The sequence below is a fragment of the Microcaecilia unicolor genome, chromosome 1, assembly GCF_901765095.1.
Source record: "Microcaecilia unicolor chromosome 1, aMicUni1.1, whole genome shotgun sequence".
NCBI classification, from domain to species: Eukaryota; Metazoa; Chordata; class Amphibia; order Gymnophiona; family Siphonopidae; genus Microcaecilia; species Microcaecilia unicolor.
Window position 1 is genome coordinate 429,780,212 of NC_044031.1, and position 26,858 is coordinate 429,807,069.

General features: G+C 41.5%; 1 protein-coding gene across 2 annotated transcripts in view; it reads left to right on the forward strand.

Annotated features, from left to right (window-relative positions):
• RIPOR2 (RHO family interacting cell polarization regulator 2) overlaps nucleotides 1-26,858 on the forward strand; it is a 217,654-nt gene that overhangs the window by 127,595 nt on the left and 63,201 nt on the right. For both annotated transcript variants that reach the window (XM_030212149.1, XM_030212158.1), the window contains exons 7-11: nucleotides 9,495-9,644; nucleotides 11,505-11,568; nucleotides 18,491-18,534; nucleotides 21,813-21,938; nucleotides 24,710-24,858. In XM_030212149.1, coding sequence (XP_030068009.1) covers nucleotides 9,495-9,644; nucleotides 11,505-11,568; nucleotides 18,491-18,534; nucleotides 21,813-21,938; nucleotides 24,710-24,858 — 533 coding nt within the window. The remainder of the gene's footprint in view (nucleotides 1-9,494; nucleotides 9,645-11,504; nucleotides 11,569-18,490; nucleotides 18,535-21,812; nucleotides 21,939-24,709; nucleotides 24,859-26,858) is intronic.

Genomic DNA, 26,858 nt, shown 5'->3' on the forward strand with positions numbered 1-26,858 from the left:
AGGGCAGATGGTCACTGAGTGACCAGATTGGTCTGGGGAGGACATTCCAGAGTTGGCTGCCTAAGAAGGAGAAGTTGGATCCATAATAGGTTTTGTACTTGAGTCCTTTGCAATTGGGGTAGTGTAGGTTGAGGTAAGTTCATGAGGTTGTAGACATGTTCCTGGTGGGGAGGTCGATCAGGTCAAGCATATAGCCTGGAGATTCATCGTGGATAATCTTGTGGATTAGTGTGTGGACTTTGAAATTGATTCGTTCTTTGATAGGGAGCCAGTGAAGTTTTTTTCAAAGAGGTGTTGCACTTTCAAATCGTGGTTTGCCAAAAATGAGTCTAGCTGCTGTATTTTGGGCAGTCTGAAGTTTTTTCAGGATGTGGTTCTTGCAGCCTAAGAAAATACTGTTGCAGTAGTCTGCGTGGGTAAATACTGTGGATTGCACCATGTTCCTGAATGTTTTCAGGGGGAGATATGGTTTTACGCGTTTCAGTATCCACATCATGTTGAACATTTTCTTTGTAGTGGATTTTGCATGATCTTCGAGCAAGAGATGGTTATCAAATGTCACTCCAAGGATTTTTAAGTTGTCAGATATGGGGATTGTGATGCCGGAGATGTTAAGGTTGGTAAGGAGGGGTGCGGAGTGCTGGGAAGAGAGGAGTGGACTGGAATGGGTAGACTTGTTTACTCTTTCCAAAAATACTAGGACTAGGGGGCACACAATGAAGCTACAAAGTAGTAAATTTAAAATGAATTGGAGAACATTTTTCTTCACTCAACGTGTAGCTAAACTCTGGAATTCGTTGCCAGTGAATGTGGTAAAAGCAGTTAGCTTAGCAGGGTTTTAAAAAGGTTTGGTTAGCTTGCTAAAAGAAAAGTCCATAAGCCATTATTAAGAAGACTTGGGAAAATCCACTGCTTATTTCTAGGATAAACAGCATAAAACATATTGTACTGTTTTAGGATCTTGCCAAGTACTTGTTACCTGGATTGGTCACTGTTGGAAACAGGATGCTGGGCTTGATGGACGTTTGGTGTGTCCTAGTACGGCAACACTTATGTACTTATGTACTGATGGCTTGGGGGGGGGAGGGTATGATTGAGGTCTATAAAATTCTGAATGGTGTAGAACAGGTAAATGTGAATTGATTGTTTATTCTTTCGAAAAGTACTAAGACTAGGAGACATTCAATTAAATTACATTGATAATATTTTTAAAGCACATAGGAGGAAATATTTTTTCACTCAATGAATAGTTAATCCCTGGAACTCATTGCTGGAGGATGTGGTAACAATGGTTAGAGCATCTGGGTTTAAAAAAAGGTTTGGATAAGTTCCTGGAGGAAAAGTCCATAGTTTGCTGTTGAGACAGACTTGGGGGAAGCTACTGCTTGTCCCTGGGATTGGTAGCATGGATCTTGCTACTGTTTGGGATTCTGCCAGGTACATGTGACCTGGATTGTCCACTGTAGGAAGCGGGATACTGGGCTAAATGGACCATCAGTCTGCCCCAGCATGGCTATTCTTATGTTCTTATGTCCTATAAGATACATGCTAAGGGGCCTTTTTACTAAACCATGTTAGGAAATAGGCTTAGTATGTTTTAATAGGAGATTTTCTCATGCACTATGCTAATTTCTAGCATGGCATTCTTCAACTATTGCTTTTTAGGTCATGTACTAATGTTCATATTAGCACATATAACCTGAAAAAGGAGGCGTTAACTCTGCATTATCCAGTTAGCATGTGCTAATGTGAACATGCTACCTGGATAATGCTTCCATGCCCATGACACGCTCTCTTCAAAAAAAAACCACGCAAGTAACATGTGCTGACAGGCAAATTACTGCAAAACATATTAACACATCTTGCAATAATCCTTTTTTCCCATGTTAAGTGCACATTAGCATTTAATGTGGTTTAGTGCATTATGGGGCCTCTTTTACAAAGCCGCACTACTGATTCTCAGTGTGGCAAATGAGAGGAAGCCCACTCAGTTCCAATGGGCTTCCTGTCATTTGCTGTGTGAGAATCACGAGTATGGTTTTTTTTAAAAGAAGCCCTATGTAAGGTATGCACATATTTACAAAATAGCATGCAAGTGGAATGTACTTATATGCCTCTGTTCTAATGAAATGCACATGCAGTCAGCACATAATTATTCACATGTACTTTATGGAATTGGCCTCCACATGCCTCTTTCCTTAGATTTACAAAGATAAGGGGATGTGCTACTGCAGGGGTGGAGGAGAGAGATGGAGAGGAGAGGAGATGGCAAAGGGTTGAGAAACAACCATTTTCTAAAGAATGGTATGCAGTAGAACTAGAGGACATGAATTGAGGTTATGGGAGGGCCTACATAGAAGTAATGTTAGGAAGTACTTTTTCATGGCCAGGGTGGCAGATGCCTGGAATGTCCTCCCTCGAGAGGTGGTGGAGATGAAAACGGTAACAGAATTCAAGAATCTGTGGGATAAGCACAAAGGATTCCTAAATGGAAAAAGAGTGAAATCAAAACAGCTGTGCTTATGTCGCAAATCCATCTTTATCTGTCGTCATCTACTATGTTACTATGAGAAGGCTGAAAGATTTAAATGTAAAGCAGTGGGGTGAAAGATGGAGAAGAGGAGCCAAGGACCAACAGCTAGAGTTACTAAACGCGCTAACACCATAAACGTGTGGTATTTTGGTCACTTTTGCTCCATTTTAGTGCTCACTAGCACATCACAATGCTCCCTAAATGTGAGAGAAGAGGAGGGAAGAGATTTTGGATTTAATTCTTATCTTTTCAGTAGTAACTCAAGGCACATTACATTCAAGTACACTAGATATTTCCATGGCCCTGGAGGGTTTATTATCTAAGTTTGGACCTGAGGCAATGAAGGGGTAAGTGATTTGCCCAAGATCGCAAGAGAAATAGTGCATGCTAAATGCATATTGAAATTAACCATAATGAAAATGCACATCCCTTGTTGCACCTTCTGAGCGCGCAGCATGCTGCCCTCTGAAAGTCAACTGCTGGAATCCTTGACAGCTGCAGAATGTAAGACACAGAGAGGGTTGGAACTGGAGGGGGAGAGGCCTGCTTTATTTTCCTATCATGCTTCTACTTTAATTACACTGTGGTGGTGGCTTATTTTTATTAATGCGATCAACACATTGGGGAAGCATCATTATTATCATTTATTATAGCTGAGATTGATAATTCATCTTAAAATTAAGGAGATAATTAAAGGTTATGTTGATTGTATAGTGCATGTGTTTTAATGACAATAAAAGAGAAAATATGTATGGAGAGTTTTGTGAAGCCAGGAGACAGATTTTTGTAGAAATGGTCACACACACTCACCTTTTCCAGAAAGCAAGAACAACATCGCCATTATTAAGGACATAAAGCTTTCATTGAGCGTTTGGGATGAACCCCTCCTTTTCGAAACAGAGTGTGTCTCCTGTTTCAGAAAGTTGCCTTTAGTCAGTGTGCACAGCAGCAAGCCCCCAGGAGAAGGGCCTACTGAAATTTCAGAGTGAGAAGAAAATGGATTTATTCAGCTCACAGGCATTCTTTTTCAACAACAGTCTGGTAATGTACAGCTCCTTGTGACTCATACAGCACAGAGCACATGCTGTAGAGCACCAGGCAAGGTGGCCTTTGTTATGCTAGCTGCTTATTCTTTTCTGCTGTAATTTTATGGAAAAGTACTGGAGGCATCATTTAGCAACAATAGCCTAAAATTGCTTAGCACTAACATATCCAAGGCAATTTTGTCAAGTGGCCTAAATTGCATATCCCCCTCTGTTCTGCCCCCAGGGGACTTCTGCTCCTGCAGTACTCAGGAGGCGGCTGTTTCCACTGTAGGAGGAGGGATTAGCAGAAAGACAGAGAGCTCACAAGAGCAGGTACAAGAGCCTGATCTGAGGCCTACAATTAGATCTGCCTTGAGAAAAACACTGCTCAACCCCCAAAGTCAGAACCAAAGAGAAGTGACGTTTGTGGTTGGTGACTGTAGGCAGAATCATTGTGAGGGGCATTATTTTGTACCAGGAGAAATATTTGCCCAGGTCATGTTCATGAACGTGCCACTTGTTTTAAGTAAAATCTGACAAGAGTAGAAAACCTGTTCTCTTTGAAGCAGAGAATGCAGTTCTGTCTTACTGTATATTTGGCTTAACCCTTTCTTTGCTTGCACAGTTTTTTTCTGCACAGTTTTTGCTTTTCCAGAAGTTACAAATAGAAATCAAACAAAATAAAACATGGAAAAGAAAATAAGATGATACCTTTTTTATTAGACATAACTTAATACATTTCTTGATTAGCTTTCGAAGGCTGCCCTTCTTCGTCAGGCAACCTTCGAAAGCTAATCAAGAAATGTATTAAGTTATGTCCAATAAAAAAGGTATCATCTTATTTTCTTTTCCATGTTTTATTTTGTTTGATTTCTATTGATAACCTTAAGAGTGGACTAACACGGCTACCACACTCCTCTACCAGAAGTTACAGAAATAAGGGTCAACAAACAAGTTGTAGAATGGACTTTTGATTGGACTAAGTTAATAGTAAGATTTGTGCTGCAGTCTTGAGAGCTATGCGTATGCGATAATGCGCCCCCCCCCCCCATCCCCCATGAGTTCAAGAAATTAAAAGCTTGGGACAAGGGTGCACTGTTTCCATATTCCTGGAGCAGACTGACCAGCAGGCTCTTTCCATGTGCCTGGCTGAGCCTTAAAACTGGCCCTAAACACAGTTAAAATCACAAAAACTGCAAAGTTCACAAGGACATAACGATACCCAGTGGGAAGAAAACATCATCTGCTTCAACTGCTAACCCTTCATTATGTGCCAGGATCACAGAGGAACTCATACCCCCTCCCCCCCCATAATTACATTTTCACCTCAGCAGCACCTACCTTTCCTTATCTGTGAACTCTTTGGCCCTCCCAGAGGTTGCAGGACAACAAGACTTTAGTCAACTGAGGGACCGTTTCAAGAGTCTCTTCATAAAGGTAGTTAATAAATCCCAGTCTTATTTAAGACCATAACATGAAATTCATGGGCTCGTTCTACATATTCCCCTTCCATCTTTTTCTCCCGTGTTGCCAGATTCTTAAATCTAGTCCTAAACCTGTAGTAAGAATTTAGAGAAGAAGAGGGAAACCAGCATCTAATTGAGCACCATTGTCAGTTTCTACTCAGGACGGAGGCCCCTCATCATTGTGAAACAGCAGGGAAAGTCTGGGTGGCTGCATGGGGAAAGCCTGTAAGCATAGACCCCCATGCACTGAGCTCCTTTCCGAAGCAATATGGAGGAAATTCTGTAATTAGGCACTCAGAGGACACCTGGTAGGAGCTTATTCTATAAAAGAACACAGGTGCCAGTTTTCCTTTCTAGAATCCTAGTGGGGCAGGTCAGATTCACAAGTGTTAACATTAGGCGCCAGCACTTATGCCAGACCTAAAGTTGGAGTAAGTGTATCCGCTTATATTTTGGGGATACAGCAGCTATTCCCAACCCAGTCCTCGGAGCACACCTAGTCCTTTCTGGATATCCACAAAAGATGTTCATGAGTTAGATTTGCATGCAGTTGAGGCATTGCGTGCAAATCTATCTCATGCATATTCATTGTGAATATCCTGAAAACCCAATGGGACTAGGTGTGCCCCGAGGACTGGGTTGGGAAATGTTGACTTACAGTGCTCTATGTATAACTATGTGCCCTGCTTATGTGTACACCTACCTGTAAACTATATACTATCACAGAATATTGGCACACATGCGCATATGTGTGAATGGAAGGAGTATGCTGGTTGGGCTGTACTAGCATCTGCCAGGACAGAATGAACAGATAGATGAAAAAATGTTTAGAGAAATTAGGAAAGCTGGCAAAATGGGCCACAGTATAATAATGGGTGATTTCAATTACTCCAATATTGACTGGATAAATGTTACATCAGTGAACAATGGGGAGGTAAAATTCCTAGACGTAATAAATGACTGCTTATTGGAGGAACTGGTGGTCCAGTGGGACCCCTGGCCAGGACCTCAACCCCCCCCCCCCCCAAGGGCTAGCCCTGATGATCTGGTGGTGGCCCCCCATCCCCTTCCTACCTTGAAAAAAAGAAGAGGAACTAGGACTCCCTCCTCATGCTACAAACCTCCTCAAAATGGTGGCACCCTGCCCGGTGCATCCTAGGATGCACAGGACAGGGCTTAACTACCATATAAGGGTTTATATGGTAGTTAAGCCCCGCCCAGGGTATCTCAGAATGCACCAGGCAGGGCACCCAGCAGGAGGAGGGAGTCCTAGAACCTCCTCCTTTCTTCAAAGTAGGAGGGGGGCTGGGGGAGCCACCGCTAGACCATCAGGGCTAGCCCTTGGATGGGGAGGGGTCTGGCCTAGGGTCCCACTGGACCTCCAGGGTGTTATTCATTTTCGGGAGGTTTATGCCTTTAGGGGGGTGGGTGGCTTGGGGTCCACCTGACCACCAGGCTCTCACATCTTTGGGGAGGGGGGTGGGGGAAGTTATTCCCAACCCTTCCTGTTCTCCCCATTCCTCTCCAATACCTTAGCAAACCCTAGCACCAGCTCCGAGCTAGTGTAGGGTTTGCCGCGGAAGGAGCACCCTTGTTTGGCACACTGTCTGCTGAGCATTGGGGAAGAATAGGGAATTAGCTTATCAGCATGCATTTGCATGCTTGATGTGTTATCCTTTGGTGCCTACGAGCATGGTGCACCAGCAAATGTGGGTGCAATTCTGGTGCTAATGGCCTCTAGTGTTGGCTTCTGAGTGTCAGGGCCTGAATGAATTCTTTGCTTCAGTCTTTATGGAAGAAGATGTAAGAGATCTATCTGTACCAGAAATGGTTTTCAAGTGTGATGATGCGGTGGAACTGAAAGAAATCTCAGTGAACCTGGAAAATGTACTAAACCAAATTGACAAATTAAAGTAGGTAGTAAATCACCTAGACCAGATGGCATGCACCCTAGGGTACTGAAAGAACTGAAACATGAAATTGCTGATCTGCTGTTAGTGATCTGTAACCTGTCATTAAAATCATCCGTAGTACCTGAAGATTGGAGGATGACCAATGTAACACTGATTTTTAAAAAGGGTTCCAGGGTGATCCAGGAAATTACAGACCAGTAAGCCTGACGTCATTGCCGGGCAAAATAGTGGAAACTATTATAAAGAATAAAATTACAGAATACACAGACAAACATGCTTTAATGGGACACAGTCATCATGCATTCAGCCAAAGGAAATCTTGCCTCAACAATTTGCTTCATTTCTTTGAAGGCATGAGTAAACATATCGAGAAAGGTGAGATGGTTGATGAAGTATATCTAGATTTTCAGAATGCTTTTGACAGAAAAATTGCAGAAAGCCCTTAGGAAACTAGAAGATTGGGCATCCAAATGGCAGATGAAATTTAATGTGAAAAAATGCAAAGGGATGCACATTAGGAAGAATAATCCGAATAATAGTTACCTGACGCTAGGGTCCACCTTAGGAGTGAGCATTCGAGAAAAAGATCTAGTTATCATTGTAGACAATGCTTTGAATTCTTCTGCCCAGTGTGTGGCGGTGGCCAAAAAAGCAAACAGGATGCTAGGAATTAATAGGAAAGAGATGGTAAATAAGATCAAGAATATTATAATATTCCCTAGATCTCCTGCTCCCCCTTCCATTATCTACCTATCCTAATCGCTTGCAATGGTTATCTTTTGCTGGTCACCATTGATGGATACCTACTGTTCATCTTAAATGTAATTCTCTGCCTCTACTATCTTCCTTTGTAAGCCACATTGAACCAAACATATTTGGAAAGTATGGAATGTAAATGCTGTTATACATAAATAAATAAATAAATAATGCCTCTGTATTGCTCCATGGTGCAACCTCACTTTGAGTATTGCATTCAGGGGGTCATTTACAAAGCAGCGCTATCGTTTTTAGTTTGCGCTACAAATCAGCTGGCACTAAACACTGAGATGCCCATTATATTCCTATTGTTTAATAATTAATAATTGGCTATTAACAATTATTGATGTTAATTGACTATTTTGATTTGTGCACAGATCTTGCCTATTGTTAATGTCTCAGCGTGTAGCGCTACCTGATTTGTAGTGCGAGCTAAAAACGCTAGCGCTGCTTTGTACAAGACTCCCTCAATTCCGGTCACCGTATCTCAAAAAATATATAGTGGAATTAGAAAAGGTTCAAAGAAGAGCGACCAAAATGATAAAGGGGATGGAACTCCTCCCATATGAGGAAAGGCTAAGAGGTTAGGGCTCTTCAGCTTGGAAAAGAGGTGGCTGAGGGGGGGGGGGGGGGGGGGATATGATTGATGTCTATAAAATCCTGAGTGGTGTAGAATGAGTAGAAGTAAATCGATATTTTACTCATTCAAAAGTGCATAGGCTAGGAGGCACTCAATGAAGTTACATGGAAATACTTTTAAAACAAATAGGAGGAAATAGTTGTTCACTCAACAAGCAGTTAAGCTCTGGAACTCTTTGTCGGAGGATGTAGTAACAGCGGTTAGCATATCTGGGTTTTAAAAAGGTTTGGACAAGTTCCTGGAGGAAAAGTCCATAGTCTGCTATTAAGATAGACATGGGGAAGCCACTGCTTGCCCTGGGATTGGTAGCATGGAATGGTGCTACTGTGTGGGATTCTGCCAGGTATATGTGACCTGGATTGGCCATTGTTGGAAGTGGGATACAGGGCTAGATGGACCATTGGTCTGACCCAATATGGCTATTTTGTTAATGCCTATTGTACAGAATTACCCCCTAAGGGCTAGATTCTGTAAATAGCATCCAAAGTTATGTGCCAGGATGATCCGTACTATGTAAGTACTGTGCAAAGGGCACTGTACACAGGGTGGTTAGTGCAGCAGGATATGTCCCTGGGGAACCAGGTTCAATTCCCACTGCTGTCTAACAGTTGGTAGTGGGTTAAGATCCTGGGGGAACCAGGTTCAGTTCAGTTCTCTGGTACAATATACTTAGATGTGAGCCCATGGGATAGTGCAAGTATCTGAATAGTTATATAGGGAAAGGGGGACTTGATGTGGTATTTTGCAACTACATTCAAAGTGGTTTACATATATACAGGTACTTATTTTGTACCTGGGGCAATGGAGAGTTAAATGACTTGCCCCCAGTCACAAGGAGCTGCAGTGGGAATCGAACCCAGTTCCCCAGGATCAGAGTCCGCTGCACTAACCACTAGGCTACTCCTACACTCATATGTCAACCATCTTGATTTGTGCTTCAATAGAAGGCAGTATATCAAAATTGATAGACTTAGCTTAGAACCTATTTTGTGCCTAACTATGGGTGCCAAAGATTGGTGTAAATGCTGGCAACCAACTGACAGCAACCTGCAGTTAGCAGTAAGAACATCTGTGGCTGTGAAGTGTCTCTGACTCATCACCTTCCAGCAAATGTTACACTTGTGATTTTGGTCTTTTTGTCTTCTGCTTCTCTTGTAACAGGTGGATGAGTTGTACGAAGCCTATGGCAACCGCAGACGCCTCCGAGAAGGTGCCTGCAAAATGAAGCAGGCATTTGCAATGTCGCCTTCCAGCAAGGCTGCTCGAGAGAGCTTGGCAGAGATCAATAAGAGTTATAAGGAGTACACTGAGGTATTCATGCACTGCTGTATTTATTGATAATGGTAGCTAAGACTGTATCACTTGCTAAATATACTGAAGCTCACAAAATAATGTGGCCATTAGCTAAAACCAGGACTTCTGAACCCAGTCCTCAGGACACACCCAGCCAGTCAGGTTTTCAGAACACCACAATGAATATGTGTAAGATACATTTACATGTACACATGCACTACATGCACTACCTCCATTCTAAGCAAATCTATCTCATGCATATTTATTGCGGGTATCCTGAAAACCTGACTGGCTGGGTGTGTCCCGAGGACTGAGTTGAGAATCATTGGTTAAAACAGATGCAGTGGGAGTTCTCCCTTCTGCCAACCTCACAGCAATATTAACATTTCTAGAAGTACCTACAGTTTTGCTGCTGCTATAATTATGGATTGATAAGGAGATCAGGACACTGTTGTGCTGTTCATAATCAGAAACACTAGGGGTGCATCGCAGTAAGCACTAGGCCTAGTGCTGGCAGGAGTGATGGTACAGATAATGCAGATGAAGATAACATCCCTGCTGCAAAGGCCTTGATGACTTGTTGATGAACACACTGCAGCAGGAGATAATTCCAAAATTAAAGATAATTACAAAATTTACACAGTAAAGAGAAGAGGTGGCAGGACACTGTATGGGAATTGCTCCCACTGCCACCTTTTAAAAAACGTAAAAAGAAGGTACACTCAGGGAACGGGGTGGAGGAAGGAAGGGGGAGATGCCGATCCCTGGAAGAGTGCTGTCTGTGACCCCCGCCTCAGGTGGCCTAATGGTTGGGCCGCCCCTGGCGAGAACTTACACCAATCTGGTGTAAATCCTTGTGCATAATTCTTTGGAATGCCCCTGACCTACCCATGCCCCTCCCACAGCAACACCCCTTTTAGGTTGCAAGTCAGAGGATTTTGCAGGGGATCTTTATAGTATCGTGAGCAGTCAGATCTTTGCACAAATCCAAAATAGTCAATTAACATTAATAATTGATTGTTAACAGCCAATTATTAATTGTTAGAGGATTGTTAACAAATTTATTTGTGCATGGATCTCAGGACCATGTACAATTTTGGGTGCCATTTATAGAATCCAGGGGTGAGAGGGGTGCTCAGAGAAGGCACTAATTTAAACAGTTATGTACATTTTAAATAGAAAGGCAGGATTAGCACCCAGGGAGCTACTATACACCATTTGACCATCAAGAAGACACTATGGGAAAGCAGAATGTCCTCCTGACAGAAGGAGAGGAGATGAATGCCACTTTTTGTTTTTATTGAGATCTTGAAGCTGAAACAATTCCAAATATAAATATCATGAAATTTCAGCATACATAAATTCAGATAATGGAAAAAAATGGCACTCTTCTTTTTTTTTTTTAATTTGTTTAAAAAATAATTTTATTGAGTTAAAATAGCACTTTTTAAGAACTACAGTAATAATAATTCTTGGAGGGAGACAGGGCAGCCATATGTATTTTTGGAGATGCACTATCTCTAGCTTCCTGGAATGCAATTAATTAAAAGCAGAGAGAAGGGTTGCAATCATAAAGCAGAATCCTGGTGTCCTGGATCAAAAAGGAGAGTGGGAATCTAAGGCCTCACTAGACCATCCTGATTTTTGAGTCAGTGTGTTTGTGGGAGATCTCCATGACTCACACTGTCCTGTGCCTCCTTCAGACCTGTATATTGGAGAAGGTACTTCCTGTGCTAAAGTCACAGCAATGGCACTTGCAGGAGAAGTGGGTGTATATTTGTGGCTCTAAGTTTCTACTTGGCATACATGTCAGAGCCCTTTTCATGAAAATTATCTGGTATAATGCTGGTTCTGAGTCTGAGTTCTTCTGCCCTACAGAATATGTGCACTGTGGAAGCCGAGATGGAAAATCTTCTGGGGGCATTTTACATTAAGATGAAAGGTAACGTCTTTGGTTCATACACAATACAAAGTTCTTTCAGGCTACCTCGAAATCTTGTAGTCTTGTATATATGTTTGATCTTTTCCTACTGTACACCGCCTTGAGTGAATTCCTTCAAAAAGGCAGTAAATAAATACATGCATACATAAATAAATAAATGTCACTCATTCACAGCACTGGAAAATGATGGCTGAACTAACCTGAGTGGTCTATCTAACTTTGTAGTGAGCTTAAAGCTCATTTACATGAAGAGCACATGGTACCCCAGGGGTCCTCAATCCCGCCCTCAGGACACTCTCAGCCAGTCACGTTTTCAGGATACCTACAATGAATATGCCAGTGGCGCAGCCAAAGGAGTGCCTCAGGAGCTTCCCCCTCCCCCCCCTTCGCCTCATTTGAGCTTAGGCCCCTTCAGATTTGCGGCACCAGATACATGACTGGCGGGGATGCTCAAACCCCATCGGCCGAAGAGATTTGCCACTGAAGCCCCTGCCCTTGCTGCCTGAACAGTGAGGAAGCCGGCAGGTGCTCCAGCCGCCGATGCCAGCACTTCTGTGTATGCTCAGTTCATGTAGGCGGGGGCTCCAGTGGCAAATCTTTTCAGCTGGCAGGCCTTGAGCATCCCTGCCAGCAAAGGTATGATGTAGCGGTGGCAGCTTGAGAAGGAGAAAAAAATGCTCCCCCCCCCCCCCCTCAGTCCATCCCTGGGTCCCCTCCAAAATTAAGTTCTGGCTACACCCCTAGAATATGTATGATATATATGCATACACCGCCTCCAGCTAAACTAATTTAATTTCATTTGTACTCCGGTCAACCAGTCTCTTGGCCCAACACACACAATCAGTTTTCCAGATTTACATCTGGCCCCTGTTACATTGCGCTCAGTATTGAAAAGACTTGTTCATATGAATAGAAGTTATATAAATTTTATCTGGCATGGGCTTGAGAAAGAAGCTTAAGAGGAAATTGTGGTCACATCTTCTAATGCTCAGAACACCTTAACTTGCCAAATATTACTTTTGGAGGATGGCTCCTTAATCTGTTCCTTATAGACTTGGCGGGTTTCTAAAATCCACCACTTACACATGTGAATAGCAAAACTTGAACTGAAATGTATAAAGCACTACCTACACCTGCAAAGCTCCGAGAGCTCTGCTCTTGGATGTTTTCCTTCCTCTGATGAGCATCACCAAATACACATGTTTCTTCGTTGTGATCTACGTATTTCATAAAAGGCTCCATTTTCAGCCAGCTTTTTATAAAATACTGTCACAGTTTTATACTCATGGACTCAAACATCCATTTTGTGACCTAGACGCTGTATAGAAGGCTCACCTCATAACCGATGATAACACTTTGAGCTTCTTTTACCGAGCTGCAGTGAGGACTAGTATGTGCTTACCACAGTTTAAAAGGACTTACCATGGGACACGCTGAGGCATCCCGTGGTAAGTTATGAATGTGCGCACACAAACCATGTGTTAAAAAAATATTATTTATTTTCTGGGAGGGGCATGTTTAGAGGCAGACAGTGGGTGTTTCTGCGCTAATAACTGAATGCGGGAGACTTCACAGGCCTGTTTCTGTTGTTGGTATTGCAGAACCAAGGACTCCTAGATGTCCTCTGAGATCAGTATGTAATGTTTTTTCACTGCTGGTTCTGAGCTCTGGAATCTGTTACTGATATCCATTAGAGACTGATTTGAAGATTTCTCACAAGAAACTTATGAGACATCTTAAGATTAAAGTCATGTCTGAGGAATGACGGGAACCCACAGTATCATCTGTGAGTCTATATGGCTAATTTTTTTAATGTGGAATTTTGTCTGATGGTGTCACTACTGGTGTCACTACTTCAACCAGATTTTTTGCCTTACTTTTTAACAGCGTAAACATCAATCGGTCTTTTTAAAGACCATCTTGGATCCTATTTTGGTTCTTATGACTTTCTCCTGTGATGTTTTTGAATCCAAACTTGCATACAGACTCCTTAGAAAGCACAAAGGCAGACGGTTTGCAAACTCCAAGATGGAAAATGAACGGAGCAGATCGTTAACAAACAAAACTTATTACTAGAAACCAATTGCAATATATGTATACACACAAACAGCCCGACACAGGCCATGTTTCGCCCAACAGGGCTGCTTCAGGGGCTACACGACAGTCCTTCACTGTCAAATGTAATGGACAAATATAGAATGTCCTGCAGATGAATATAAAGAAGATCACTTTAATCTGAAAAAACAGCTGGATCAGAGATGCCAAAACATAAAACGCTGACTTGGAGTCAGTACTACAGTCTTCAGAGATATGTAGAGGCCCCAGCCCACTTTCAATCAACAGCAGGGTGGAGATTCTCTTCCTATCTATATCATGATGTACATTTTCGCCAGTATTTACAGGATAAGTGGGACGAATATGCAACATTAAATGCAGAACATCTTGATCAACCTATTCTTTTTAGGTCAGCATCGAAGGTTGTACTCAGAGGAGATATTATTGTCTATGTTCAAGCATGTAATAATCAATTGGCAGTGGGAATTCTACGCTTAAAATCTCAGTTACAGAGGGCTAAGAGGGTCACATTAGCCGACCTAGTCAAGCCATATGAGATTGCCCTTACTCCACATAGCACCCTCCTGCACGAACGTGCGACCCACTCTTTGTTATATAGAAAATATTGTTTCCTCGGTTTGGAGATAAGTCAGGCAGTATGCTTGCTCATATCGTCAAAACTTGGAGGGGGGGGGGGTAGTCCCAAGCTGTGGTTTCCTTAAGAGATCCAACCAGGAAGATCTGTCATAAAAGTGAAGATATAACAGCAATGTTTACTCATTATTTTACTCAGTTATATGCAACTGATCCATCACCAGATGTTCACTCCCTAAAAGCATATTTAGAGAGGCAAACCTTCCCAAATTAATCTCTCATGAGTATATGCTACTCAACGACCCTATTACAGTGGTAGAGTTGCAAACTGCCATTAAATCCCTGAAGCTCCACTCGGCACCTGGCCCAGATGGGTTTTCTGGAGAATATTATCAACTATTACCATCAAAGTCTTTGGGACCTCTCTTAGCATATTTTGAGGACGTACTAGAACAAGGCTCTTTCCCATTACATGCCAATTCTGTGCTCATAACATTAATTCCAAAACCAGGTAATCCACTAGATAAGGCGGATTCATATCGCCCTATTTCTCTTCTCAATGTTGACTTAAAACTTCTATCTAAAATATTAGCGGAGCGCCTGGCTACCATCCTCCCCCATTTAATGGGTCCAGAACAAGTAGGTTTTGTGAGACATCGTCAATCAGTGAATAATGTACAACGACTCCTATTGGCTATAGATCACTGTTAAGTAATGAACACACCCTCTATAGTTGTCAGCCTGGATGCTAAGAAGGCTTTCGACCAGGTGGGTTGGAACTATATGTTCCAACTACTGGAACATATGGGGTTTGGGGGCTGTTTTCTAAAGCAGTGCAGACCCGTTATTGTCAACCCTTCCCAGTTTAACGTGGCACATGATGACAGGCGTGCCCTCTCTTTCCTCTCTTGTTTCTCCTTTCCATGGACCCCTTGATGCGTGGTTTAAAGTTTACAAATGAGGTAGTGTGGGTGCTAATAGCGGATGCCAGTGGCGTTCCTTGGTTGGCTGCCACCCAGGGCGGATCCCTGCTGCGTACCCTACCAACACCCCCACCTGCACCTTGCTGACCTCATGTGCAACTCTCTTTAACTGGTTCCTTATTTTCTTACTCCTGTTACTCTATCTTACCTATATGTTCCATCTTTGTTTATACCCTATGCTGTCTATTAAAATATCTTATTGTGTTGGCATTATAATGTAGCATACTATGCAATACTTTGTATTGTTTGAATATTTTTACTGCTGTAATTGTCTATTGCTTATGTTTGACTTATTCTTGCTGTACACTGCCTTGAGTGAATTCCTTCAAAAAGGCAGTAAATAAATTCTAATAAATAAATAAAATAAATAGAGAAATGGCAATTCTGTAACAGTTACTCTGTAACTGTTTGGGTTTTGATGAGTATCTGCAATTGATTTCAGTGAAGTTGATTGTGTTGTGGTTCTTACAAATTCTGTAACAGTTGCCATTGAGGCGCTTCCAAACAGTACAAAATATTTGTAAAGAGTTGCTGTCATCTAGTGGTGATTTATAGGTTTAGCAGACATTGACAAGAGTAATCAAGAACTTTGGCATGGATGTCTAAACTCATAAACAGAGCTGACAGGATAGCTAAGTGGCTGTAAGTGTATGCAGTCATGTGGTGGATCCAGGTTCACGTCTCAAGCCTAACCTTACTTCTATTTTTCAACGGCTTGATTTTCAATTAAGCTAAACACACCAGATTTGTACTGCCTAGGGCTATGTTAGATTACAGTTATCTATCTAAAAAAAAAATGCAATTCAAATATTTCTTGGGCCAGCCAGGGCTGGGGAAGTTGCATGTTCATGGCCCTGGAGGTGGGACCTGGACATTGCAGAGTGATGGCATCTGGTAGCCAGACTCAGAATGCATGCATCCCAAGTTCTAGAGGGCCCCTTACAAGGACTGTCCCTGCAATGACTGTGTGACCAAAGAACTGAATTAAGGACAAATGCTGGTTATGATACACTTGGATTTCAATCAGGCTTTTGACATTTTCCCATACAGAGGGTGAATCCTAAGTCTGTAAACTGGCTTAAGAACTGGTAAGTGGAGTTTAAACCAGAGAAAGAGAGCTTATCAGTGTAGCACCTCAGTAGTCCTAGAACTATATTGTATAAAAGAGGGATCAGTAGGGAAGCTTTGTCATCTTTCAGATAATATGAAGATCTACACTAGAGTGCACATTCCAAAATGAAGTAGAAAAAAATGAAGAGTGACCTTAATTTGCTCACGGCACTGTGAAGAATCTGGTTATTAAAAATAGTAATTAGGGGACACTGTTACTAATACCGGCATTTTTCTTATATATTCAATAACAATCGTTCTCCAGAAAATTGTGTTTGCATATATCAAATATTCAACTTTATTTAACTACAATATAAATGCAATACATGCCGTAAAATCAATCATTCATCATAACTCGTGCACCCCACTATAACATACTCCACGCTCTTCATTCACTTTCACAATCATATCATAACCTGCACTCCATGGGACTATTATTACTTAATTCCAGTGACTAATACAAGGTGATTTTGCAATTTCTTCTTAATCACAATATCTATTGTCAAAGTTCATCGGTTCAGGCCTTACAGTGTTATTAGAATTCAAGTGGGGAAATTTGAGAGATCTGTAGCTGGTGGGGGAGGGGGAGTAAGTGATGAGGTAGTTTTGTGCATCAGTCAGGAGAGATATCTCAGTATGATCACTTCTGATCCTGGCAAGTCAACAAAATAGTGCAGTTGAGGACAGCCAAAGGCTGGTGGGATGTTAGGGGACATAAGGAGAGGCGTTACCAGCAGAAGAAAGTGCAGATCGTAGGTTGGACATCATCTGGAGTACAGTGTCTAATTCTTGAAACCTTCTACTCAAAGGGATATAGATACAGACAGAGTAGAGGCAGCCCAAAGGATACCAACATGACAGAGTCTGCATCACAATCCTTAAGAAATGAGACTTAAGGAGAGTAAGGGAAAGCGGGATATGATACAGACATTCACTTAGCTCAAAGCCATAAATAATGCAGAAAACATACATATGCTCCAGTGAAAGGAGATTCTAAAACAAGAACTGAATTGGGTTAACTGGTAAGATGAAAGACAACAGACTGTAGTAGTATGTGAAGTTCAGACCATGAAAGGGACCTTATCAGTTTTTCTTCCTAAATGGTGAACGCCTAAACAGTACCAGAATTCAAGAAAATCTGATCTAAGTACAGAGGAACTTTGGACTTGAGGGTAAACTCTGTAATACAGCATCGAGAATGGGTGTATAGGTTGGGCCTTTCAGTCCTCTATGTGCTGCTATGCTCTGTTCTCATGTTTTGCACAAAACATATAGCCACAGACTATGACAGCATAGCCTTCTAGCACTTGCAGTTCTTTAGGTTTTGTATATATATTTTTTTTGGGGGGGGGGGAGGGGGTAAGGGAGAGGGATCAGTGCTTAAATCTGATTCATCATGACTTAATCAGGGCCATTTAAATATTTCCTGGTGCTCTTGATATTTGTGTACCTCAGGCCCTGGTACATTGTTCAGGATACCTTATTCCCCTCTTTTGAAAGTTTTGAACTGCCTTCTTAGAAAAGACTTGTTATATCCTTAGAGACTTGCAGTATTTACCGTTAACCCAAGAGAGAGGGACAGAGAATTAGAATAATCAATTATCCATTCAGTTAATTTATTAGGTGCCCTGTTTACTAAGCAGCGTTATAAGCGCGTTAATGTTTTTAACGTGCATTAACCATGTATGTGCGTTAACCATGTACGTGCCTACAATATCCCCATAGTCACCAACATGTTTCGCGCTCGCTCTGTAGGCGCGCTAAAAACACTAACGCAGCTTAGTAAACAGGACCCTAGGTTTGCCAGTATGTGCTGAATATGATTAGACCAAACATAAGGACACAGAGTAGCCATCAAACTTTTATGTAATCAGTTATCTTACATACTGATGAAATAAACCCACAAGCCCGTAAAATATATTACACCTAATAATGGACTTGAGCTTTACATTTCCATTGGAACATACTCTCTTCAACTGCTTACTTACTGTAATTGTTCCAACACAGTCTCACTCCACAACTATTTATGTACATTTTAAAACCACAAGGGAAAGTCAAAAACCTGCACAAGGTGAAGTTGGTCTCAAATGTTGCTTAGTCATTAACATGTACATATAACTGGGGAAATACCTGCTCCTTTCACATAGAGATTGATCAGTGCTCCTGTCTTTTATCCACAGGTCTGGCAGGATTTGCTCGTCTCTGTCCCGGGGATCAGTATGAAGTGAGTGGGTGTTCCTTAAAAAATAAAAAAAATGAGCTGCCTGAAATTTAACCTCCGTGGTTTGCATATGTTTAAAATGTCACCTCTTACATTTGAACAAATTACAGATATTTATCACTGTTATCTAGATGGTGAGTGGCACTGAATATCCAGGTAGAGTGGACTACATTGATGCTATCAGGAAAATTGCAGGCAGTGCCTAACTGATCCAAAACCAGACTTCATCAATGGTGAAAGTCCTGTGGGATTGGCAGAGGGTTTGCACCCGGAGCATGCATAAGCTCTTACACTAGTCCTGTTATAACCATCACATGTAGGCAAATCTGATTTTGATCACTAAATCATCATGATCACTCCATCCGAAGGAAAGCATTAGGTTGGGTTGGGCAACATACAGATTAACAATTATAATCATATCACAAGAAAATTTAGAGTTGATAGGACAAATGTATTTCTGCTATTAACTTTCAGAAGCATTATGACTTTTCATATGCTCATTTTATACTTTCAAATCATATTTTTTTTTCTGAGCCAGCGATTCCCTCTGCTGTTGTGTGCTTCCAGCTCATTTTCCTAATGATCTAGCCAGGGGTTTGCCCTATTTTGTATTCCCATTGGTGGCGTAGCTAGGGGGGTGCCAGGGGAGCGGCCGCTCCCCCAAGCGGAGTTCTGCCAGCGCCTTTTTTTTCTCAACGTGTTGCATTCAAAATTTGTGCCGGCGGAAGTCCACTCTCGTGCCGCTTTTGCTCCCCCCCCATGCCGTCAACCTGGCTCCGCTTCTGATTCCCATCCCACCTTGCTCCTCATCTAGCCCAGCCAGGAGCCACAGACTGCTGGCACCTTATCCACATGCAACCCTAAGCTCAGATATGTGGAGGCTAATTCTGTAATAGGGCACCTACTGGTTATGGTGACTATTTCATCCTAGTGCAAGAGGCAGAGAATGCACATACTGATCACTCACACTACCCCTATAGCTGATGGAAATGCCCGCCCCTAGATGTATACATGAACATAGTTTATTATAGTATTCTATCATTTATGCACATACAAGTATGCTCCACTCACACCCATTGGCGTGTACTTTTCCCATACTGGAGTGTCCAGATCAGAACATATTACTCCAGTATTTAAAAAAAATGTATTGACTGCCTGTTATGTTTAGAATTATGTTTAAAGTTCTTGTGTTGATACACCAGCATGTATATGGGATTGTTCCTGATTATTTTTGTAATGTTTTAAAAAATGTATTAGCCAGGACGATCGTTAAGATCTCAGAAATCTAAACAGCTCTGTTTGCCTTCTCCAGCAATGTATCACTATGTGGATACAAAGATGCGAGCATTTTCGATTGCTGGTCCTTTGCTATGGAATAGTTTGCCTGGACATTTAAGACTGTGTGATAACATTCAGCATTTCAAACGATTCTTAAAGACACACTATTTTTTTTTATTTGCATGGTCTTTATTGACAAGTGATACAAAATCCAACAGAGCAATACAGAATGAACCTCACATTACGTTTCATGGTAACTTAACACAAGTCTTGTATAACAGTTGGCCATTACTAACACATCGCGCCTCCCATTGTTAACAATTTGGGTTCAGTATATTTCACTTGAAGACACACTATTTTTAGAGGCCTTTCTAGACGAAGGAAGTGTACTGAAGTAACTGTTTTTTAGTTAACTGGGTTATGTATTAACTGTGACTATTGTTGTAAGTTATGCTTCTTTGTTACCCGCTTTGGGTAAAGGTGGGATACAAATAAAATAAATAAGAGTTGGCATTCTATAAGAGGTCATTTACACACATGAGTACCCCATTATGCATGTAAATGACTAGAAAACTGCCATTTAAATGCCTTCTTGACTTACCTTTTCAACAAGGCATACCGCACCGACCCATTTTTTGAACTTTAATGTACTATATGAACTGTAATGCATTACCACTGTATCTATTAGTCCAAATCTGATCTCTCTGTACCTGTTTGCTTAATTCTACTTTATTACTTATGTTCTTTATGTAATACCACTTGTATCTTTCACTCTGGAATGGCGATTGCCATGACGGATCAATGTAAGCCACGTTGAGCCTGCAAATAGATGGGAAAATGTGGGATACAAATGCAACAAATAAATAAATAAATAAAACTAGCTGGCTCCTTATAGAAGTACCCCATAGGTGGCACTGTTGTGCAGCTGCGGAGATTTTCTATCTCAAGGCATTGAGAACAGAGCTTCCCAATGCCTGAAAGGACTTGGGAGCAGAATTCCAGATCAGGAATTCAATAGAAATCAAACAAAATAAAACATGGAAAAGAAAATAAGATGATACCTTTTTTATTGGACATAACTTAATACATTTCTTGATTAGCTTTCGAAGGTTGCCCTTCTTCCTCAGATCGGAAATAAGCAAATGTGCTAGCTGACAGTGTATATAAGTGAAAACATTCAAGCATTACTATGACAGTCTGACAGGGTGGGAGGATGGGTCAGGAATCAAAAGCTAAAGTCTCCCACCAGGACAGCTCATTACATCGTTTTTTAAACATGCATCACTCCTGTTTTTCAGGATATGGTTGATAGCATTGAAATCCCTATAAGCACTGAAAGGGGACGTTATCAACATGGGCAACTGTTAAGTTGAGTTATTTTACCACACGGGTTATTTTAGCACAGGAGACGGGCGGGGATAGAGGAGATTCCAGTGGGGACAGGCAGGGATGGGTTAGATTCCAGCGAGGACGGGTGAAATTTCTGTCCCTGTGCAACTCCAGTTTACAGACATCTCTGCAGCTAGTGCAGAAGCAGGGCTTCAGCAGTGGGCTTTGTCCCATTCCAAGAGCTCACATTCTCTTCTCACCTACTACTACTAATACTACTTAACATTTATAAAGCGCTACCAGGGTTACGCAGCGCAGTACAATTTAACACAGAGGACAGTCCCTGCTCGAAGGAGCTTACAATCTAAAGGACAAAAAAGTGCAGTCAATCAAATTGAGGCACTCTAGATTTCCTGAATCACCATTCCAGAGTGAAAGATACAAGTGGTATTACATAAAGAACATAAGTAATAAAGTAGAATTAAGCAAACAGGTACAGAGAGATCAGATTTGGACTAATAGATACAGTGGTAATGCATTACAGTTCATATAGTACGTTAAAGTTCACCACATCCCTTATCCTCCCCTCACAAAAATCTATCAGCATTTCAAACTGTGCGCTCAGAGAGATGACATGCGTGGTACAACAACACAATGGTGTTTCTCTTCCTTAGATATTCATGAGATATGGGCGTCAGCGGTGGAAATTAAAGGGGAAAATCGAAGTTAATGGAAAGCAGAGCTGGGACGGAGAAGAAATGGCCTTCCTTCCTCTCATTAATGGATTGATTTCAATTAAGGTACTGTGGTAACGTGAACAAGGGTGGTGCCAGGAGACTTTGGGGCCCTTTTACTAAGCCGCGTAAGTGTCTACGCGTCCCAAAATGGAGTTACCACCAGACTACGGTGTGGCTCTTGCGGTAAATGCATTTTTGGTGCACGTCCAATACACATGTCTGAAAAATATTTTTTCTTTTCGGGCACATGTAATGGACGCGCACCAAGTGGCATTTGACGTGCGTAGGTCATTACCGTCCGGATTCTTTACCACTAGGTCAATGGTTGGCAGTAAGGTATCAAACCCGAAACGGATGTGCGGCACTTTAGATTTTGCTGCTGCATGTCCATTTTCAGCAAAATAATAAAAGGTCTTTTTTTACAGGCATGCTAAAAAATGGATCAGCACATGCCCAAAACCCGCGCCTACACTACCTGCAAGCCATTTTTCAGCGAGCCTTTGTAAAAGGGTCCCCCAAGTAAGACAGAACCGTACAGTAGTTGCAGACAAAGAAAAATAACATTTATTAAAGCTATAGATCGGGGCCCTGTTCCATTCACAAGTAGGAGAAAAAGGCAACATAAAACTAGTCCATAGCGCAACAATGTCCTTGTGTGGCCTGCTCCTGCAAGGACACTGTGTACCTTACTGTCTCTCAGCACAGTAGCACACTTTTCTTGGCCCTGGTCTGGTTCCTCAAATACTCAGTACTTAAAACACAAAATCTGCAAGGTTCCAAGTGAGGCTTGGCCTACCTGACTGTAGCAGTGGCAATTCACACATAAATGGTGGAGGCATATGCCATGTGGCGTCACTGCTTCCTTCTGGGCCTCCTTAAATCTGGCTGTGCCCCTTACTTTTATACTTTCTAGTTCCTACTCTTCTGGCTCCACCCCTCCCATGTCACTTCCCCTTGGGTGGGGACTATAGATCTTAAGGTGGTTCTGACACTGTGAGGGAATATCCTTAAGGGGAAGGACAGCATCCTATAGACTCCGTCACAAGTACATTCACCACCTTTGCACTGCCTGGGACTAGATTTTATTTTTATTTATTTATTTAGATTTTGCTCACATCTTTTTCAGTAGTAGCTCAAGGTGAGTTACATTCAGGTACACTGGATGTTTCTCTGTCCCAGGAGGCCTCACAATCTAAGTTTTCTATAATTACCTAAAAAACTGCAATTCTAACACCTTTATCCTCTAACAAGCAAAACAAGTATATTATCCCTACTGTTAGAAAAATATTGCAAGTGTGCTCACTTTACCTGTTATCAGGTCTAGGGATATTTTTGCTTCATCATGGTGACTCCTGGGAAGCAGAGCCTAGGAAAGAAGTAGAAGAAGCAGTAAAATCAATGACACAGCAGGATTCATCAAGGACATGCAGTAACTTATTAGAACACAGTGTGGTCCCACAGCTAACAAGGGCATCCAGCCCTTTTCTCCTGAACCACTGATCTCTTATAAGATGGTATACCATTGCACCTGATACCATGGCTTAAATACAGGCATATATCCAAAGAAAAACAAAGCAGGAAGATCTTATATATAAATATTGCCTACAAAGATGCCATGTTTTCCTTCATCTATTTTGTGTTACATATCTGTTCACCTCTAATGCTGGTGTAGTAGGTTCATTATTCTCAGTAAGGGGTAGCTCACAGTGTAGATTGTATAAGAAACTTTGCTGAGGGTTTGTGTCAAAACATTTCACTAGATCTCTCATATTACTGAGAAGACATGGCTGGTATTGTAAAAGGGGTGACTCGTTGATGGCTTGTTGAAAAGAAGTGAGCAAGGATGAGTTGAAGATCTCTTGAGCAGGTGTTATGAAGAGGCTTATTTTCGAGAGAAAGGGAGAAAAATGGCCTAGTCCTAGCAAATATAGCACAAGATAGAACACAAACAGCAGACAGAGCTGGTGGGGGGGGGGGGGGCAGTATAATGCAGGGGAGAGGAAGAATCTGTTCATCTATCCCCCCCCTCCCAACCTTCTGACTCTGCCCCTTATATACAATTAGATTGTGTACTCTTCCTAGCTCTAAAATTATCGGTAACTAAGAGGTCCTTTTACTAAGCTGCGGAAATCACTAATGTATGCTTACCGCAGATGAAAATGCACTACCGCAGGGCGCACTCAGGCATGTGCATGCACTACCTATGTACTAAAAAATAGTTTTTATTAGCGCTGGAGACGGGTCTGGGGGGTGAAGTGCAGGTGTGTTCTGTGCTAATCAGCTACAGTAGCTATATTGCTGTACGCTAGTCAATTAGCATGTGGTTAGCGTGTGAACCTTTACCACCTAGAAAATAGGTGTCAGTAAGTGCTCATCCGGTAATGGCCATGCGCTAATGGGAAAATTAGAGTGTTGCCAGTTTTGTAGCAATAGAAAAGTCACTCATTTCCCGGCAGCACTAAATGTGACTTTAGTACATGGGAAAGACCCATGCTAGGGATAGTGCAGGACACTTTTTAGCACTGCTTATTAAAAAGGCCCTTGAGAGTGATAAATTAAAGCCATACAACAGCTCTGAAAAAGCCCAGATCTTAATGGAATAACCCTAATCATGTTAAACTCAGCTAATTTCAGGTTTCCTTGGAATATGCACTGCGTTTAACTTGTGTTTTTCTAAACATAAAAGGTTTAGGTTTTACATGCAAAATACAGTTTTAAAATAAATAGAGCCAATATCCCTGGGCAAGATGGTGCCTGATACAAGATAATAGCAGTAAAATGACATTGTTGGTTTAACTGCACTGATGCCACTTACAGTTATCCTATTTTGCCAGGTCACGGAGCTGAAAGGTCTGGCAACTCACATCCTAGTAGGAAGCGTGACCTGTGAAACTAAAGACCTGTTTGCGGCAAGGCCTCAGGTGGTTGCTGTTGACATCAATGATCTTGGAACCATAAAACTAAATCTTGAAGTCTCCTGGTAGTAAGTAGAATTTGCTGTTTCACTTTTTTCCAGTCAATATCAAAGGGCAGAGCAGATGTGTTTTTCACTTTTGTTATCTCAACAAGGGATGCAGCCCACTTAAACCACAAAAAACTAATTAGCCAGCATACATGGTTTTGAAACATTAAAGAGCTATTTGGTGAATAAGAAATCACAGATTCAGAAGAGATTCAAACATTATGATAATAAAAAATCATACTGTAGCAGGTTATTGACTACATGAATCGTACAAACTCTTGGCCACATTAAGAAGCATAGGTATACCAGAACACCTTATAGTTTTCATGGATAATCTTTACATTGATCAAGAAGCAACATTTCAAATGGAACAAGGAGAAGCAGAATGGTTCAGAATCAGCAAAGGCATAGTATATAACAAAGCTGCTCGATCTATATGGAGAATGAATTATCAGAGAAGGACTGTTTGAAGAAACCCGAGGTGTGAAAACTGGAGGACAACTCATCAACAACCTTTGCTATGCTGATGATACCTCATTACTGACTGAAAGTGAAGATAATCTGAAACATCTGATTATCAAGGTCAAGGAACGTATTCTCAAAAAAGGCCTGCACCTTAACATGAAGAAGAAGACAAAGATGCTGACAACTGGTAAAATCAATAAGTTCATCTTTGATAGAGAAGTAATAGAAATAGTAGATAACGTCAACCTGCTTGGATCAATAATCAATAATGAAACAAGAAGTAATCAAGAAATCCAACAATGTATCACTCTTGGTAGAATGGCTATGAGGAACCCAGACAAGATCTTCAATTGAAGAGAAGTTCTCTGCATACAAAGATTCGACTTATTCAAGCTGTGGTATTTTCAATAATATCATATGGATGCAAAAGTTGCACAGTGAAGAAGACAAGAAGAAAATTGAGGCCTTTGAATTATGCTGCTGGCAAAGAATACTGCATATACTGTGGCCTGACAAACAAATGGTATTAGAGGAGGTCAAACTTAAGCTTTTCTTGGAAGCTTAAATTACTTTTTCCTTCAATATTTTGGACACATCATGTGAAGAGAAAGATAAATAGAGAAATACATCATATTTGGCAAAGTTGAATGTCAACACAAAATAGGAAGACCAACAATGTTATGGATCAATATAATATATTAAGAATATTTTGGGATCAGTGGAAAGGTACTAAGTTGGATTAAGGGCTTCCTAACCACAAGAACATACCAAGTGATATCCAATTCAAATATCTCACCACCATGGAAATCAGAATGCGGAGTATCTCAAGGCTCACCACTATCGCCAACCCTCTTCAATCTAATGATGACCCCACTAGCCAAAGCCCTATCCAACCAAGGCCTCAACCCATACATCTACGCAGACGATGTCACGATTTACATCCCGTTTAAACACGATCTAACAGAAATCACAAACAAAATCAAACTCAGCCTGCAAATCATGAACTCATGGGCGGATGCATTTCAACTAAAACTCAACGCAGAAAAAACACATTGTCTCATCCTCTCATCACAATACAATACGAACAAACCAACTAGTATAAACACCCCAGATTACACTCTACCTGTTTCTGACAGCCTGAAAATACTCGGAGTCACCATCGACTGAAACTTAACGCTAGAAAGCCAGGCGAAAAATACAACAAAGAAAATGTTCCACTCAATGTGGAAACTTAAACGAGTAAAACCTTTCTTCCCAAGGGAAATATTCCGCAGACTGGTACAATCAATGGTGCTAAGTCACCTAGACTACTGCAACGCAATCTACGCCGGATGCAAAGAACAAATTAAGAAGAAACTTCAAACTGCCCAAAACACTGCAGCCAGACTCATATTTGGAAAAACGAAATATGAAAGGACTAAACCCCTACGTGAAAAACTACATTGGCTCCCAATCAAAGAATGAATTGCATTCAAAATCTACACCCTGGTCCACAAAATTATCCATGGCGAGACTCCAACCTACATGGCAGACGTAATAGATCTACCAACCAGAAA